The sequence below is a fragment of the Rhodnius prolixus genome, unplaced genomic scaffold, assembly GCF_049639745.1.
Source record: "Rhodnius prolixus isolate KJV_2025 unplaced genomic scaffold, Rpr scaffold_3, whole genome shotgun sequence".
Classification (NCBI taxonomy): Eukaryota; Metazoa; Arthropoda; class Insecta; order Hemiptera; family Reduviidae; genus Rhodnius; species Rhodnius prolixus.
The window spans coordinates 14,692,766-14,712,386 of record NW_027411603.1 but is presented as its reverse complement, the minus strand read 5'-3'; the positions used below and the strand labels follow the sequence as shown (position 1 = coordinate 14,712,386).

Below are 19,621 nucleotides of genomic sequence, written 5' to 3'. Positions count from 1 at the left end.
ATTACAGGTAGACACTGATCTCATCTTTTTTGCAGCCGCCATTACTACTGGTTGGTTCGACCGTGGCCGATTCTAGTGCTGTGCTCTGTATACGTTGTGAACACATTTCAATGAAATGCGTGTAATTCATTATATTACTTATCGACTTAATGATCATTAAAATTAACGATGTTGCTTTTCAAAACTTATTGTTTTAAAATTGTGTTTAAGAGCATATGAAGTCAACATGCGTCGATTCCCGCGCGTTGCATGTTGGTACTGAATTGTATAGATCCGCCATGATGCCTACAAGAGGGCAGGCTTCTTTTTTACTTTTCAAAGTGAATATTTTGTTTTTGTGAATCTGTGCGGGAAAAACTAAACATGGGAACGAGATAGGGGTGAATTGGTTATTATTCGGACAGGGTAGTTACCCTCTGGGACCCTGTAAAGGGAATGTATAGGGGTTTTTCAGTGTAGTGCCAATGTGCTCTTAGGTTGTCAACAAAATGAGCAAGCTCTCCTTCAGGGCTAGAGCGCTCGATGCGACCAAGCCCTTGCCCATATATTTGGCTGAGGAGCTTCCGGATTTGCCAGAATATTCGGCAATAAATAGAGCAGTTCCTCAAATGCCAAGTGGAATGGAAAAGGAAGAAGAATGTGTAAGTTTTAATTACAAAAACATTTAAAGGGTCCTCTTTGGCCTCCATGTTGAATGCGAAGGTTACTCATTTATATAAAGTACACTTCTATGAAAGAAAATGTAACATTTCTACGTTATTCGAAATACCGAGTAGTTAAAGTTTTTTGAAAATACTAATACAAAAATTCGTTGATCGTTAATGGCACCTATGAACAAGTATTCGTCAAATCCTGATAATAACATAACCTTGGCTATGTAAACATAACTTTTAACTAGAAACCGTAATTAATTCACAGTTCTCTTCTGTTCTTAAGCATTTATATTGCCTATAGTTAGTTTATGTTCAAACTTAAATAATTACTTTTTGCTTTTATTTTTAATGAGTATAAGTATAAAAATACGTCGATATAATATAACCTTCTCTTCTTTAGTATACATACATTTAATAATTGTCACTTCTTTACAATACTTCTATGAAATGCCAACAATTACTATTTTATACTTTAAATAAAGGGAGATGATTTTTTTTTTTTAAATAGTTTGAAATAGAAAATACATTTAAACGGCACAGAAAAAGAAGTAATTCTTTGTTAGATGTTTACAACTTTTATTGAAATAATTTGGTAATATAATATAATGCTCTGAAACGAAAAATCTTTCAATATTAAAAAATGTTTTTACAAAAACGAAACTGTTGTTTTCAATTTTATTTAGACGGAAGTAACCAAAGTATAATTCGACCACCAAGTTTAACTAGTATGTTTTCCAAATGCTTCTTCTTAATAAATTAACTAATTAAGCCCTTAAGTTAGTGAACTATCATTTCCAATTCTTTGATTTAAAGCAGAAAAGATAAATCACATACAGCTATGTGAGTTTCTGACGTCTGTCAGCACTAAGTTGCCTATTTAATAAATATTTTCAATTTTAGATTATAAGGAAAAATTCGTAATTAATATGAACTAAAATTTATTATAAAAATAGTTTTAAAATAAAAATATTAATCCTGATATAATTATTTTATCTTCAGTTTAAATGATGAACGATTTGAGCAAGCGTAGCTATTTATGTTCAGCAATGATTGTCTCAGTATAATTTAAAATCACTCACCATTTTGATATTTGAAATATGTACTAATAGGTTTTCATCTTTAAATGCATGATAGTTTGAATTAGTTTCTAGTTAATGATGCAGTAGTCTTGTGAATTAAGTTTTGGTTGAAATATTTTTGTTAAGCCTTTTTTTTAAGCCAAATAATATATTTTTTTTAAGTTTTATATATAAATATATATCAAGAAAAAGAATGCTTCTCTCAATATTAATCTAATTAATCCAGAAACATAATCGAATTAATTTATTTTGATTAAAGTGAATATTACATCGCCCAATATTTATTACATTTAGCACATTTAAACTTGTAATTTCATATCAAATTTAAGTCTACACTTTTTTTCGTGAAATGACACATTGGATAAATGAGTTTGATTTGTAAACAAATATTATTTTAATTATTGTTTTTTCACAGTTTTAATTTTATTTTTGAGCTACTCTCTAGCTAGAGCTAGACAACATGTCTATTCAATTTTGATCCTCAAATGTTATCTTAAAATAAAATATTCTTATATTCCAGTTTAAAACCTATACATGTTTTATGCACTTAGGAGCACCACTTACAAAGAGCAATCATAACAGGCTTAATCATTCCAACTCCTGAAGTGGAATGCATGGAAGATAGGTTGGCTTACGACAGACTATATCCTGCCAATTATAAACCTCCTCGCCAGCTTATTCACATGCAGCGTAAGTTTTTCATGGTATTATTAAAATTTAATATCTTTTGTTCGTAAAATTGTTACCACTTAAAGGGACCCATTAAATGTGCGGCAATATTCAACAGTACGTTCTTCTGGAAAGTCTCTAGCAATAAACGATAAATTCACTTAAATACGTCATAATTGCCGTGGCCATACTAAGATTTCTTGGACCTGACTTTGTCAGTAGGCGAAATGTTCAACTTGTTTAGGAAGCTGAGCCAAATCTTCTTAAAGAGGTTTGACATAATGAGCTTTTTTTGGGGGGTAATTAATTCGTGCTCTCTTTGTCTTAAGAGACAACCTGACGATTGATTGCTTCCTCCGTAGCTCTCAAGTTTTATCATTCTCCCATTGGTTCATTATCCAACTATTTTTTAAGAAAAATCCATCACTGATCAATTATGTAAAAACCCTTGTATAAGACATCCCTGTTTACTTGTAAAATAATAACTTGTTTTACAAGAATTGATTTAATTACGCGATTTTTTTTTGTCTGTAGTAGGTTAAGAAGTAGTTTGTTTCTAGAAAATTTGCTAACTACTTTCAGAACTATGCTTCTCGTCTTCAATATATAAATTATCGTTCAGTTATAACTATAATGAAGTGCTGGGAAGTGTTAATTGTAATTTCTATGATGCGTGATTTGTAAGTGAGAGTTTCCCATTTTGAATCCTGCGAATAGCTACTTTATATTAGTTAGAAAAAACAGTAGTTAAGTATGTGTTTTCCTCTCGATCCATGAGACCTAATTTGATAGTTGGACGTTGAGTCTCACCTGAAAAGTAGATGACTGCTTTACTTTTAGATAAGAATGACTGTTTTTAAAAACTAGTCAGAACAATTAAAAAGTAAAATAAATAATTTATTTAAGCGTTAAATCATTCTAAGATCTACTGATCAAACTTATTCTATGATTTGATAAAACTTACTGTATAAATTATTTAAAACTCCTCCTTTTATATATAAAAAAAAAACTTTAATCCTTCCATTACTAGCCCCAAATTTACCTGTTTACAGTACCAATAAAAGATTCCTTGCCCCTGTCCAATCAATATTGTTTTGATAAGATCGTCTGTAACATAGCTAAAATCGTTCACTTGTAAGCGTTATCGATGACTAACTAAGTGGCACAAGAGGAAGAAATATATTCTTTAGGTACTTACATTTTGTCCGGGAAAAATGAAATCAGTCGTTAAGCAACTGGATAAAAATGCACTGGTTGGATACTTCTTTATTTTTTCTCGTGTTTTGTATTGCTTCCCGTCTACTCTTGTGATAACCAAAATAAAAGCTAGATCTTTGATTATTCTCAGAGACAATCATAGCTTTGGTATCTTACTTCATCTTTGCTAAGCCCCCCGCCCCACGATAATACTCTTTTCCATTCGTTTCAAATGTTCCAGTCAGCATAGGTTGCTCAGTCTTATCACTTTCACTACCTATGGTTCCTGTGGATAAATTTTCCATTACTTCAGTTTTAGGGTTGCAAACGTTTTCATTTTTGGGTAAGAAAAAGTACTACGATCGTTGTCAAATTTTTTACTTTGCATTGGAAATATCCATTTTAATGTCCACTGAATTAAAAAAAAAGTGTTAAGCAAAAGATAGCTCCGGCTGGCTGTAGTTTAATTTTGCCTTCGATAGCTAACTGTCTTGTGACGGACTTACGGCGCTACCACTCGCGGCGAATCCTGCCCTCCCTAATGAGCATCCGCCATCCTGCTCTATCTTGTGCGGCTGCTTTACAGTTAAAAATTCCCAAAAGTTATCTATGGAATTTCTTTTGTAGTAATCTACTGCCGGACCAGTGAATCTCGTGGATTGTAGTTTTGGCACATGTCCAATCTATAATTGTCAATTTTTTTTTTAAGTATTTGAAATTCTCCTGGTTTATATAAAGTTAAAACGTTCCAAAATCCAATTCTGAAGTCCATCTGGCGGTTCTTTTGTCTTTGATCATAAATCAATCCGGCGTTATCTCTTTGGGGTTTCATAATTAGTAGTGATTTAAGGAGAGCAGGTTATCACCCTACTGCCCCCGAGCCAGGTGAAGGGGCTGCCTTCTTAGAGCCTCCTGACTTGCTCCCCCGTCCGGGGCGGCTTCCTAGGAACGGTAAACCTAGGGCGTGTACTGTTTATGCCTTAAAGTTTTGTGCACATGTGTGTAGTGTAAATGCAATGTGTACTGTCGTGGTGAGTGTGCTTTTAGTGTGAGCTGTGGTAACCCGTGGAGTCGCTGCTCCCCAAGTAGCAAGCAACAGCTACTCCTTGCGGACAGTTGACTTTAATGAGAAAAATGGTACAGAGTCAGGCAGTGAGCTGAAGAAGGCTATGGGCATCTCATGTTTAAATAAGTCAAAATAATAATAAAATTATTCAGTATGAGTGTCCACCTAACCTCGTTTCCCGTAATGCCTATTTTTTCACGCGGGCTTTATCTAACTACCAATAGGTACTATAAGTTACTATGTAATTCTCATATTAATTATTAAATGAAATCACAAGGCCTATACCGGGAATGGAACGCACTACCACATTGCCTCTTAGCTTTGTGGGCTTCCCCTCTAATCCTCGTTGCTCCTGCCATCGCTTCTCGGCCTTTTGGCCACTTTAAGATTAAAGTGTATTATCTGTTCTTATCAGCTTGAATCTCTGGTACGGCCTCCATAGCGAATTCATCTGAGGACATCTTTAAAGAAATGGATTCCGCCGTTTTAGCTTTGTGTTTGAATCTTACGCATTCTAATGTTATTCTCGTTTTGTTGGGACGAGCTTTATATATATTAAAATTGTATATATAATTTTACCTGGTATAGAATATGAAGTTGTAACATTATACTGATAAAGTTTGTTGTATTTATTCTCGATTATTCATGCGATTGCTTAAAAACACTAAAATAGTATTGAAAGTAATCATTAAAATTTCATTCAGCTTTCTCTATGGAAGAGGATGTTCCTGATTATGATATTGATTCTGAGGATGAAAAATGGCTGTCAAGACAGAAGTTAGATATAACACCTCTAAAAGTAAGCTTCTAATTGATGTGAATATGTGTAATCAAATTTTTTAGTTTATATGACATAGTTAGTTTTATAGTTAGTTTTATATGACAAAAGCTAGTGATTTACAGAGCGGCTAATTTATAATTTATTTCAATTTTTGTTTTGTTTGCAGTTTGAAGAAATGATGGATAGGTTAGAAAAGAATTGTGCTCAAAATTTTGCTTCACAGAACCATAAAGAATTATTACTGAAAGATGACGATGAACTGTCGATTGCCATTTTCGATTACTGGCTCAGTAAGAGGCTAAGTACTGTAAGTATGAAATTATATTACATAAGAGTACTTTAAAACTAATTGATCTAATATAAACTGAATTTATTAAATTGATCTTATTCATTCCTCTTTTTAAATATTTTTGAATAAATTTTGCTGATATGATTATTTAAAAAATTAAGCAACCCCAGCCATTGGTGCCATGTGTGAAGACTGAAGCTAATAATAGGGGGCCAGGTAATATGAACAATAGCAATCCATACCTGGCATTTAGACGACGAACTGAAAAAATGCAAACTAGGAAAAATAGGAAAAATGATGAAACGTCTTATGAAAAAATGGTGAAACTCAGAAGGGATTTAAGTAGAGCATTGCAGCTTTTAGAAATGGTTAAAAGGCGAGAATCTGCAAAAAAAGAGTTACTTCACCTGACAATACAGCTCTACGAGAAGAGGTATAACTTTTTTAAAATAATAAGATAGATTAGAAGAATATATTTATATAAAATATATCTTGTTCTGATGGTTGAATTGTTGTTTAAATTCAAGGTACCAAGCGAATGACTTCAGTGGTCAGATGATCGCTGATGTTTCTACGCCTCTTAAAACGACAAGACCAGCGTTTACTCCAATATACAGCAATCAGTATACAGCCAACCATAGTCCATGGCCTCTTAAACCTCCTAAGGTACTTTTTTCAATTGTCGATGTTTATAAACAATTTGAATTTGAAAAGTTTATTTACAATTTAAATTTTTTTTATACAAATATATATAAAAGGAGGTTTCAGGCTGCAGTGTCTGAACAAATTGTAATTTATAAACAAAAAGGAGTTAAAATATATTTCATAAAAATGTTTGATTACGTTGAAACATACAGAGTTTAGTAAATATGTTTATCTGTTGCAGGAAGATATTGGTCCGGGTAGGAAAGAGAAAAGACAATATAAAAAACGAAAGCATAAAGTTCCAACAGGAATTGGTGTTGGCACTGGAAATGCATTATCTGTTAGTGGATCCGTTTCACTCACAGGTAATGGTTCTTCAGGAGAAGATGAACCTCCTCAAAGTTACGGTCCGGCTTCTCCACCTTCATCTCCTCAAGTTTCTTTTCCGTTTTACAGGAATAAGAATTGCTCTTACCAAGCAGTAAGTTACTTCCATCATTTTTGTTTTAAATAAATAAAACAGCCTTTTATTCAAATTAAATACTTATGATACAATTAAACTTTGATTTAGGCTTGTTAGCATAAACAATTCAAATTGAATGTTTCATTTAAGGCACATCACTATTTAAGGCATTGGCGTCCGGAGATTTAGTCTTACTCAGCTCCGCTAGCTTAAGGGCAGTTTTCTCTCAATACAGGCGACACTGTACATCACCGGACAAAGAGCTGTATTGTAGAGGCATCAAAGAAGTAATCTAAGGGTGGATACTAGGTTTTGAACCTGGGACCTCTCTCTGATTTACTAGTTTACCACGCTACCAGCAGAGTTATTAATCCCTTCCCTCTTAACAAAAAAACACTGATTTTAAAGTTAAATCACTAAATTGCAATTAACCGTAATTGGTTTCCAAATAAAAAAGATTCTTATGGTTCAAGAAAAATCTTAATTTGACATTATATGGTAGTCATAATATATTTTAATTGCAATTTGAATCACAGGGAGGCCAATTATTTTATTTATTGTGATTATGATTATTTTTTTAATTTTCAGATAAAATGTTGCGACATGTTAAAGATTAAATAAATTCTAAATTTGTTTCAAGAAAGTTCTGAAGAACTCTGTAACTTAAGGAAAAAATTTCATTTCCGGTCAATTAATTTTTTATCTGCACTGAACCAAAGCGTTGCAACAAATGGTTTCAGAACCTTAAAATTGCTTTGTTGTCCTTATAAGTTAATCGTAAAATATTATTCATTGCGTACTGTATTGTTGGTAACATTGTATACGTAAAATCATTGTTGAATGAAAATTGCGAGAAAAATGCAGTTCCAGCTGACGAATGTTTTCCGGAACTTTCGCAAACAACTGTAGTACATAAATGGAATATTGCTCTCTTAATTCTGCTCTGCTAAACTCAGTTCTGAATTAGTTGACTCTCAAGATGTGATATGTGTGTTTTAACCTTTACTTTTTTTTCATATCCAACGCGAGTTACTATTTACAGCAGAACGAAATTATTTATTAATCATTACGAAAGAGTTCCTATTTTAATACAGTGACATAATTTGCATACTGCCTATATCATAAAAGTATTTGCGTTTGTAAATGTGTGAATGTTCTCATTTTAGGCTATAAGTGGTGGCGGACTTGGAGGTGGTTCCTGGAGTGAGAATGAATACGTAGGTTCCGTTAGTGGGGAAAACTATAGGTACAGCTTGGCATCTGTTAGCCAACCAAGGAAAAAGTCTGTTGGGCTGGTACGACGGAGAATCGGCAGAGGCGGACGGTAAGATTTACTCATTTCATTGAAAATTTTTAAATATATAGTCATTCTAGACCGAATAAAAAGAAGCTAAAGAGGGCAAACTTTTTTTTTGTAATTTAACTAAGAAAATCTAGATCTACGAAGAAATATTGTTGGAAATAAAAATTTAAAAACAACAAAACTTTTTACGGAGGACGAAATGTATTTATCTTTGAATTTGTATCTTTATTATTTTAGAATTTTTATTGAAGTTTAGGTTACGCTTTTAAAATTGAGAAAGTAGGGAATGGAGAAAATAATTTTATAAAGGTTGCACTTAAGACTATTCCAGAACCTTGCTAAAATGCATATTTTTTAAATATAAAAAAGTAAGGTGATAAATTTGTATAAGTTAATTTCCTATATAACTATTTCAAAGAATTTATGTATATAATATATAAGCATAAAAAAAAAATCTTAGCATTAAAGTGTCACTTTAGTAGAAACATAAGCTTACCCTAAATGCAGAAAAGACCCAAGCAATTGTTATTGGCTCCAATTCACTCCTTAAATCATTGGCTCCTCTTTTTAATATTTTTCTCATGGCATCTCAATAAAATATTGTTTCTCTGTTAAGAACCTCGGTATCACTTTTGATCAAAATCTCTCCTGGGAATACCATGTTTCCCAAATCTCTAGACGCTCCATCTACATCCTAAAGCAGTTTAATAGTTCTCGTCACCTTCTTCTAATTAAGACCCGGCAACTCCTAGCTTCCTCCTCATTTTCCCCCATTTCAACTATGGTTGCTTAGTATGGAAGTCTTTCTGGTGATATTGAAGCTAAGGTCAAGCGCCATGGATTGCTTCATACGATTTATTTTCAGCATTCCCAGGGACTCTCGCATTTCGAACTACTGCGATGAGTTAAAGTGGCTTTTTTCTGTCTGCCGCCACCAGTATTGTTTGGCTTCAATCCTTTTCCAAGTCATCCAATCTTAAAGACCATCTTATATTTTTCAAATCTTCTTTTTTTTCGCAGACGATTCTGTTAATTTTTAATCTTAATATACTAAGCAAGAAAATAGTTGATTTTCAGAAGTCTTAGAATAAGCGATTTCCTGGTCACTCCAAAATTTTTATTATTTTTTAGATGTAAAATAAATAGAAGAAAGGGGGGAATTGATATTTTTTTTATAATAATAGTTCTGCTTACATAGTTTAACTTTGGCAATCATTCCAGAGTCATTCTTGACAGAGCTGGTCCTTCAGTGGATGACTTTTGGTCCTCGCTCGATTTTAAAATTCAAGATAGTGCCAAAGGTTCTCTGTCACAGTCTCTACATTCTTCGTCCACTTTTCAGTAAGTGCTATTATTTTATTATTATTTTCAATTAAACTTCATTTATATTTTCTAATATTATTATTGCTTTTTATTTAATCCGTTTGAAAGAACGATTGTTGCAATGATTTAGAAAAGGAGAAATGGGTTGAGTATAAGTGCTTCATTTAGAATACAGAGGAGAATAGGAATTGATCGCGGAAATCATCTAAAAGGTTGGAATTTAAAGTTACCGGAAAATATTGTGGGCTCATAAAGTGGGACTTGTATAGAGAAGTTACTGAAACGTTTTCAAAAGAGAACAAAGAAGATCGGTAAATACAGCAATCACTTCATTGGGTGAAAGAGGCATGGGTGCTACCAAGGAAAAAAGGCTGACAAAGTTTCAGAAATTCCCATATTCTTGTAAAGATTGTAGTAAGAGAGGGAAAAATAGTAGGATGTAGCGAAGTTCCGGAAATACAATAATGTGTTAAAAGTTAGTTGGGAAGTACTGGCGGAATTCTGCACATTCATGGCGGACGTGGAGGGATTGGGTGGTGACGTAAACAACATGAGGAGGATTCTACTCCTGGAGGAGTGAAAGACCTAGTGGAGGTATTGGTACGCAAGGCAAACTGAGATTACAAGAAAATATAATGTTATCAAAGAGAAGCATCAAGAGAGCAAATTGAGCATTACATTAAGTTAAACAGTGCTTTAAAAGAGTCAACACTCTCATAATAATAAAAAAAAAACTTTTTGTTGATGAAAATGAGAAAAGTAGACAACGGATGTTTTAAATAAGGCGAATTACACAATTTAATGTTGTAAGTTACCCCGTTAGCCTCTATTATGAAATGATTGTGACTCCGGTAAAATCGGTTACAGTAAGTTTCACAATAATGTTTTATTCAGTACTTTTTACAGTTACCATAAATACCAAAATGTAATTTGGTATAAGTTTTGCATTTTTTTTTTTGTAATTCTCTATTTTCGATTTTATAATTTGCTTTATTTAACAATTTCAGATATAGACATTACAGGCCGAAGACACCACCTCCAAAAGAATTGGATATTAGTGAGTCGGAGGATAATTTAGGGCTGAGTCAAGGGTCATCGCTCTGTTTACAAGTAAATTGCTTTTATTATTCTTACTTCTTTAATTTTTATATTTTTGAAGTGATAATTTACTAGTCCAATGTTTAAAGTTAAGCCGCCAATAGGTAGAAACAAATATGTTTTCTACAAAATACACTTTTAGCTTACTTAGAAGTAATTTAAGTTTAATCCAATTACTGTTTCGAAATTCTGAAAACATCAAATCACTTTTTATAGGTTGAGAACCCATTGGATCACGAGGCAATGGCAGTCGAGCTGGAACTCGGCGAGCTATTTCCGGATCTGGATATTGAAGTGGTGAAGAGCGAATTACTTGAAAAACGACCAAAGAGGCTGAAGAGTCAACGATCTATCTCTCCTTTAGAGGTCATTGGAGCGTCTCAGTTTAGAGTGTACGATGAACATTGTGTTGCGGTAGTTAACTCGTCCTGTGCACGACAGAGTCACTTAAATATTACGACTCAGAGTACTCTACAAACAACATCTATTCTCACTTCTCCCGCTTCCTCTTTTTCTTCTTTGGCCACTACCTTTAACCACCAAAGGCTGCCAATGCTTACAACTACCACCTCTGTTTGTGAACGAGTACCACCTCTGCTACCAAATGGGCCTCTCAATCACATTGAGCGTAAGTTTTTTTTTTATCTACTTTTCGTGAAGTTCAGAAAGAAAGAACTGATTTAAGATAATAAATTGAGAATGTACCGCTATCGTTAAATTCTTTAAATTGAGTTCTCCCAAAAATATTTACATTCACACAGTTCTTAGCGCTTGGTATGTATTATGAATAAGATACTTAAAAATCTTTTTTAAAAAAAATTGGCTGCAACGATTTTATTTTGTGCTATGTAACCATGTTAGATCTACTACGTAATTTAGATGGAACGTCTCAACTCTATCACATGTTTTCGGGTATTTAGAAGGTTCTATCCACACTCTGCGAACAATTAATGTGGTGTAGAGGCTTTTAAAGATTCTACCATTTTTGATCTCAAAATAGATTAGCTAGTGCTTTTTGGATCGTTTTACCATCGGCAGGAAGTCTTGATATATCTTATCTTTATAAAAATAATAGAATAATATTATACTACTATCATTAGAATGTTAAATCTGGTATTGTATATGGCTACAGGAGCCTTACAACACAAAAACAAAAGTTAATAGCAGATAATAAATAAGGTTAAATATTGAAATAGACGTAAAGTTCTTGTCTCTCTCTCCATAGCTTATCATAATTTAGAAATGTGGTAAAGAAATGTTTATTTAATTGTGTATCTTGTTAGAGCATGGTTTTGCTTGTGAGTAAGAATCTAACGGGTCAATGTTTGTTAGAAACAGCGGGTAAAATGCGTGCATATTCTAACAAAGTATCTCCACAGTGCTTTTACATTGAAGAGCAAACTTATAATTGGACATCCAGCTTTCTTTTATTTTAAATAATATATCAGACTCCCATATTTAATTTGAAGCAGAAAAGGTTTCTATTAGATTAGATCACTTATTAGTATTAAATTAAGAGCGACTCTTTAATCTTGATAAAGATTTAAGAAAATAGGAGGAATAACTGGTATGTTTCTTTTAATTTCCTCCTAACGTGAGTTGGTATTAGCTCTTACGTTTAAATTGCTGATATAATTGAAGTATTTGTATTCATTTAACACTTAAAGGAAATGTTAGGATTTGATTTAGTAACGAATAAATTGTAAACACTTCTGTATTAACAGTTCTAGAAATTTCTGGAACATTTACTTAGTAATCAATTTTACTGTGAAATTCTGCAATTGATTTCTAGAAATATTCTGAGATTTTCATCTATCTTCTGAAATTTCTTCAGGTTTTGTGGAGTACTTTGTAAGTGAAAGTCAAAATCTCTCTCACGAACCCACAAATAATTGAATTTGGTTAAATTCTGAACCCGCAAACTTTATAAAGTTGAGTTGTAGATTGCATAGAATCTTTTGAATTTTAGGTGGTGATAGGAGTGATGTTGAAACATCAAGTGGTAGTACCGTTGTACACAAGTGGAGCAGTAGTAGTAGTGGTATTGGCTGCACAGTTGGAGGCCCAACTAGTAACGGGGCACAAATCAACTTGCTCAACTCAAAACTAGCTGGACGAGCTGCTTCAAACACTTCTCTTAGCAAGTAAGTTTTTTTATTTATTTATTGCTCGCTTATACATTTTCCGATGGCTATCCCAGTTTATTTGAAACTATCAGAATTCTTCGAAATTTTTGACAAAAAGTTTCTACTTTAAGTTATCTTCGCTGCAGTTTATTTATTTTGTTTGTTTAAATGACATATTCTACTTCAGGGGTGTCAAACTAAATTAAACCACGGGCCACTTGGTACAACAGGCAAGATTCACGCGACCCACAACATATTAGACATTTTTCCTAGTTTTTCCAATATCTGGATTCAGAGACTGAGAACAGACAATCTTCATTAAGATAGATAGATGTTTATCAGTCAATCTTGATCTGTATGCCGTTTTATTTAATTTCATAGACAGAAATAGTTACTCTCACAAAAACGTACTCCAATAATAACACAAAATTTGTACAGCAAACATTTTTGGATATTTCTCACTTAAATAATATATTTTGGGAATTCCTACAACGTCTTTTAAAACCGAATCATTCTGGAATTCCACTGAGAGTGGCAGGACATATGGCTTCCAAACTTCTCTGGAACAAAGTCAGCGCTTTTATACAAGCCCACAGTCCCCCAGAAAAGGCCCTGGGCCACGTGTATACTCGTCTTCAGTAGTTAACGGAATCTGGGAATTGTGTGTACGATAGTGCCTGCCCTAAGCGCTATTTCCATCAATAAAACTTTTTCTATTTTCATTTTATATCAATACATCGTGGGCCACAAGAAATTACCTCGGAGGCCGCCAGTTTGACACCCCTGATCTATTTATTTGGTCATATCCACCTTGTCTCGTATTTGGTTAATGTGAAGTAGATTTTTCTTTAATAGTTAGCAAAGTTTGCTCAGAAAATCATGGTTACTTTTACTGAGCTTACAACTAAAGACTGCTCCTTGCCTTGATTTGTTTTTATCAGTGGTGTTGATTCTCCTCCACACGTCTGAGACACAAATATACGAGCCCTGTAACCACTAGCTATACCACCAACACCACTAGCCATTTTTTTCATATAAAGTGGTTTACCTAGTTACATAAACTTTGATCAACTGAAATCACAAGATAAACTCTTATTTTTCGTTTAACGAGAATCCCAAGTTTCAAGTGGCAGATTTTATAAATGATCTCGATAATGTGAATTCATTTATGAATTGTAAAACAAAAACTAAAATTTCACATCAAAGGAAATGGCATTATTGTAAAGAATGTTTATACGAGTAATACTAAATCCACTGCATTCAATTGTGGTTCTCCATTAAGGGTAAGTGTTGGTACATATAGTGTAGACGTCATGAGGTGAAGTGTGTAATGTTATATACGTCTACATCTATGCGTTACTCACATTATATTTCTCTACATGTTGCTTCTGAATGTCAAAGGAGTAAGAGTAGCATTTGTTTGGTTGGAGCTCTGCATGGCGCCAAGAAATGATGCTAATTCTCTTGCAAGAGCTAAGAAGTTAAAAAAAAAAAAAACTTTCTGCCCATTTCTCACCCTTTATACAAAAGTTTCAATCAAAATTATGTAATCGTGCCAAAGCATAATTAACCATTTACAGTGAAGGTGGAGGTGGTCACAAACGTGGTGGTGGAACTGGCGGACAAGCGACTACAACGTTAGTTCATAGCACACCAATGGAAGTCACCTGACCAAGAAGAGTTTCCTGTTTAGTAGAGGAAAAGGCACCATCTGTAAGAGGTATAGCTGCGACCCCACTTTTATGCAACTCTTCAGTGCTATTTCTTACATACATATACATATATGTATACGCTTATAAATGTCTGTTTCTAAATTTATTTATATATATTTGTATATGTATGGGCTTAAATGAGTACATGACACTCTTCTTTAAAAAAGTAATAGTAGCCTGTGATCATTAAGTTTTAGTTAAGAAGAATCAAGCGAGATAATTGTACATTATGTTGTATATGTTGTTTGGGTGTGTATTTTCCTTACTGTGTATACTTATACATAATATGTATATATATTATATATATATTTAATAATTATTATTATTATAAATGAACGAACACATTCCTTCATTTATCAGAAAGGAAATAATTAAATTTTGGTAACAGATATGTGGTTGTAAATAATTATAATCACTCCAGTTATAAAGTGCATATCATAATTTGGAAGAGGAAACCTTACAGTACCTGCCAGAATGAATCATCTTTCTTCAAAAATTTAAACCTTTCCGATGTATGTATATGCACTGCAATTACAGATGTAAAATATAGTATAAATGTATTATTTACTTATATTTTATATATATAGATATATAAATGTATATTTTATGTAACTATTTATATATCTGTATATATACATATATATATATTTATATTTATAATATGTCTTGAGAAGCTTTCAATATAAGTGACATATTTGTTTTCCTTCAGTATTAATGGACTATGTATAGTTCCCCCAGCAAATTTTGATTATTATACATGGATTTCCATTAATATATATGGATTTTTACATGTGTAAAAGCGTTGTGTTACTTGATAGTCTTGTATGATCAACTTATGCCTAAGAGATTTTTGCTGTGTTCTTGCAAATACATTGTAAATATATTTTTTTCCGAAGTAATTTAAAAATAAGTTGGAAAACGCTTACCTAGGAATGGATACCGTCTCCATTTTATAGTTACGAATTTCTTTTTTGTATAAAATTTAGATGTTTAATTAAAAGTTAAATATGTACAAATACGACATCAGGGAGTTGTTAATAAAAAAAAAACAAAAACCTCCCTTTGGTTATGTGAGAGCTCTAAGTTGCAAAATGTTTCTGTTTGAAAACAAATTAAAGAATACCACATTTTTTTAAAGATTACGTGTGCAAATAAATGAAACGCTTAGTGTAATTTTAAAAATATAATAAGATTGCGCAATATTTATTCTGAAGTCATATTTAAGATGTAATTACGGGTTCAGTTTCCATACTGTTGTATATAGTACATCTCTTCATGTTTTTTATCACTTTTAAGAAACAGCGTCAAAATTTTTAGAAACAAACATACAAATTTTAAGAACTTGGAGCATGGTGATACTAGAGAGAATTAAAAGATCAGTAAATGTAAATAGAAGGGAAACATTTTATTAGTAAATATTTCGTAATTGATGTAAATAGTCATTGTCAGTTTCATTGGGAGTATCTTGAAGTAGAAAGATGATTTCAGTGAAATATACATCATAATAACCGTACATATCAATCTTTTATTTCATTAGATTTTAATTATTTCTTCCTCTTCATCTGATTTAAGTGGAACTGTTTCTTTTTTTCTTAATCGTGTTCTTTGTTATTTCTGAATAACAAACAATCTAGAAAAAACAGGCACAATTAACAAATCTCTTGTACCTGAAGAGAAAAGATGAAAGAGAAGATGAGAAATGATGATGAATAAGAATAATTAAAATTCCCATGCATTCCTTCATCATATAAGTCTAATGTCAATACCGACATCTATCTTGTTTTCGGAGAGACAAAGCTTCTTTATCCGAACACATATTGTTTCATGTGTTAAAATTTATTAGTTGTTTGAGAAGTTTACAACTTTAAATGTAAGTGAGTTGTATGATGTGAGCTTGAGTTTATTAGTGGGAGCGATTAACCCAAATAGGTACACAACTACAAAAGACCCAGTGGATGTAAATGTGCAAAGTGTCGCCAAGACTACTAAAAGAATTGGCTAGCCTACCTTCTCCTGGGGGATTAAATAAGATGAGTTTTAAAAAAAATTATTTAGTTATAAACAGCGCGTAATTGCGCTATAAGCAACAAGGATCAACACACTCAGAGTAGAGTTTTGTAGTAGTAACTTTCCGTTTTTGTTGTAGCACTTATCTATACTCTCTTCAGAGAGGAGATCTCGAGGCCACTGTCCTTTAAGATGTCTAAGAGTGTTATCTGGAAGTGTTCTATAAGAAAATGGATCTACCAATGGATTGTGATGAGACTGTTAGTTGATTTTTTTTTAACGAGTTTGAGCAACTTGAGAATGTTTAGATCAATGTGAGTACTTTGATTGGAGACTTAGAAAAAAGCGCCATTTAAAGAGCGAAGGATTTTAGGCTGCAAGGATAAAAGAGATCATATTTATCTCATCACGTGGATTTTGACATAATTTTTTATTAACGACATTTTCTTTTTGATAGATGAAGATTAAATTAAATAGAATCTGTTATATATGTTTAAAAAAAACAGATATCTTAATAAATTCTGTCATTGAAAGTCTTAATTCTAAGCTAAATTCATATTTAACAATTAGCCGGCCTAATTCTGCATAGTGTGTGGACTGCAGAAGTAGTATTTATGTGGTTATAACCCAACTCCCACATTAAACTCAACCTGAAAAATGCTTCCAACTAAAATCATAATTATAAAATCAGTGGATCCGTTTTTAGACTGAGAAATCAATAGATAACAGAACTTTCTGAGAATTATTAAATATTAGATATTTAAAAAAAACTTCCTTAAATATTACTGTATGGATTATCCAAAAATGAAATAATTCGTTTTAATAATGTTTCTATATGTTCGAATTTTCTATCTTATTACTACATTGTTTATTACGGAAATTAGTCATAAATGAGAAACTTTCCAATCACAATTAAATATCTTGAAAGGTTTTAACTTATACCGAGTTTCGTTACATGAAATTATAGAATCTCTGAGAAAAAATTCAATTTTTAAAAATCTTTGACCGTTATTAGAAAACATCAACAAATATTAAACTAAATTTTGAAAATATAACTCTAATCCCATTGCAGCAATAAAAGAAATTAAATGGTTTAGAACATACGGCGGTCTGTACTCCAAGCAGATAGGTCTTTTTTGCAGAATTTTGGTAGTTTCAGTAAGAGAAACCTATTACAAGGCTTAAGGCTTTCTCACCTGACGTTTTTGATATTTTCTTTTCTAGCCTCCGAGCATTGGGGTCCTTATATCACTAACTAGCGATTAAAAAGCAGTTATTTGTGATGTATGAGAGCATTTTCTATTACACTCAATTTAGCCCTGGAACTAGACCCGCGCTCTGAAAGACGCTAGCGATCATTTTTCAGAATCAATTGCAAGCAGGTCTCTCAAGGCGATATATCAAACGCCATTACTAGCGGAGGAAAGTTCATCAATGTTGCGTCATGATGATTAATTACCATATGTAATTTAATATCCAACCCAAAAGCTAGAAGAGCCGAGCCGTACATTGTGATTGAGCCATTAGATATTTAACATTGTGATTCCTATTCCGAGAGCGTACTGTCGAACTGTTCTGGATGACCCCTTATCGCTTAATAGATGTAAAAATAAACTTTAAACTACAATATTGTACATATTCGAGATTTTCCAAGGAGTTCTACTAATTTTATTTATCTTTTAGAGTAATGATGTTTCCCATCTATTTGCCCATAACCTCTTATCTATTCTTTAGGCCGTCCTTATCCTGCTGTCAATTCTTCAACCTGATTATGTCCCCCTTGACGTTTCTTAGGCCATCCGCTTTATCGTGTCCATCAGTATGTTGCTTAATTTTTCTGAGCCCTTTTTGCTCAGGAAATTAGAAGCTTGACTTCCATAAACTTCAGGGCATTTTTCTTCCTTATCCCGACGTTTCTAATTTTATCTCGCCTTGAACCCCCGCTGATCATCGTCTTAAGTCCATAACTACTTCCAGGAACCTCTCTCCCAATTTTTTGATAATAACCAAGTTTTGGTCTTGCAGCGTAATAAATATTTTGGAAATTGATAAACAGAACATCCTCTTATTATATTAATTTATTAAAAATCAATAACGTTACAGAGAGAAGAACTATCATTCGTATAGAGAGGATAAAGTTCACTATTTATTATTTACTTTATTACACAAAATATCTTAAGGTCATTACTCGAAAGTAAGAAAAGTAAAAATACTTTAGAGAAGGGATTAGCTTATTGGTTTCCCACGCGGAGATCCCGGGTTCGAATCCAGCTGCTGACACTTAGATTTTCTCTTCCAAGGAGCTTCTTACAGCTCACTGACCGGTGATGGACAGTTTTATCCGTTACGAGAGAACACTGTCCGGAGGCCGGTAGTGCTCTGGAAAAAGCTCCGGGCGCCAATAACCTGAGATGTTGACGCGCCTTAAATCATTAAAAAAATAAAATAAATAATTAAAAATACTTTTATCCTCTAATATGTTTCTTCTATATTAGGGATGACAAAGTTAAAAATCATATTAGAGTACACGTCTTTAGAGATCTTGATGATAATTAAATAGAATTTATATATTTAATTATAACGAGCTTGATGAAAAAAAAATCACGTTCTATGGTCAAGATGAAATAAAACTAAGGTTGTCTTGTTAATTTTCAAACTTTCCTGGAACTGCGCAAGGTAAGATTAAGATTCATTTTAAATAAAAGGGAAATCATTTGTATCATTAATACGTTTGACTCACTAACTCTTTATAGTCAGTTTTCTTTATTAAGGATAATTTGTTATCCCTGCCGCAATGAACTATAAAACTAAGATTTAATTTAATTAAATAAATATATGAAAAAAACTGTTGAAGATCATTCTTTTTTTATATGTTAAAGAAATGATAAATGAGTGAACTAGGCTGGGTGGATGCTCCAGTTCTATTAGATAATTTACAAACATAATTTTTGCTAATATTTTAATCTGTTGAATATCCAACACTACAAAACCTAGGTAAGTGAGTCAGTTGAAAAAGGTGAGTGAGTTTGTAGATTTTGAACGAATGAATCGTACATTTCACCTCTTTTTATGTTGTTTCATACTCTGTAAAAAGAGTTTCAGTTTGTTTTAAGACAAACAAAAAATATAGATTGACATTAAACCCGAAAATAATATTTATAACAAAAAGAATAGAAAATCACATTGAAATAAAATGATTAAAAATTTATT

General features: G+C 32.5%; 1 protein-coding gene and 1 pseudogene across 1 annotated transcript; both read left to right on the top strand.

Annotated features, from left to right (window-relative positions):
• The first annotated feature begins 42 nt into the window (after nucleotides 1-42).
• On the top strand, nucleotides 43-15,917 carry E(Pc) (Enhancer of Polycomb). Its single transcript, XM_074124804.1, has 13 exons — nucleotides 43-641; nucleotides 2,284-2,422; nucleotides 5,369-5,463; nucleotides 5,612-5,752; nucleotides 5,896-6,167; nucleotides 6,262-6,400; nucleotides 6,621-6,860; nucleotides 8,009-8,166; nucleotides 9,367-9,486; nucleotides 10,476-10,578; nucleotides 10,783-11,194; nucleotides 12,536-12,710; nucleotides 14,273-15,917. The coding sequence occupies exons 1-13, from the start codon at nucleotides 489-491 to the stop codon at nucleotides 14,361-14,363; spliced, it is 2,238 nt and encodes a 745-aa protein (XP_073980905.1). The 5' UTR covers nucleotides 43-488; the 3' UTR covers nucleotides 14,364-15,917.
• LOC141453860 (U2 spliceosomal RNA) lies at nucleotides 5,022-5,172 on the top strand (annotated as a pseudogene).
• Nucleotides 15,918-19,621: the final 3,704 nt, after the last annotated feature.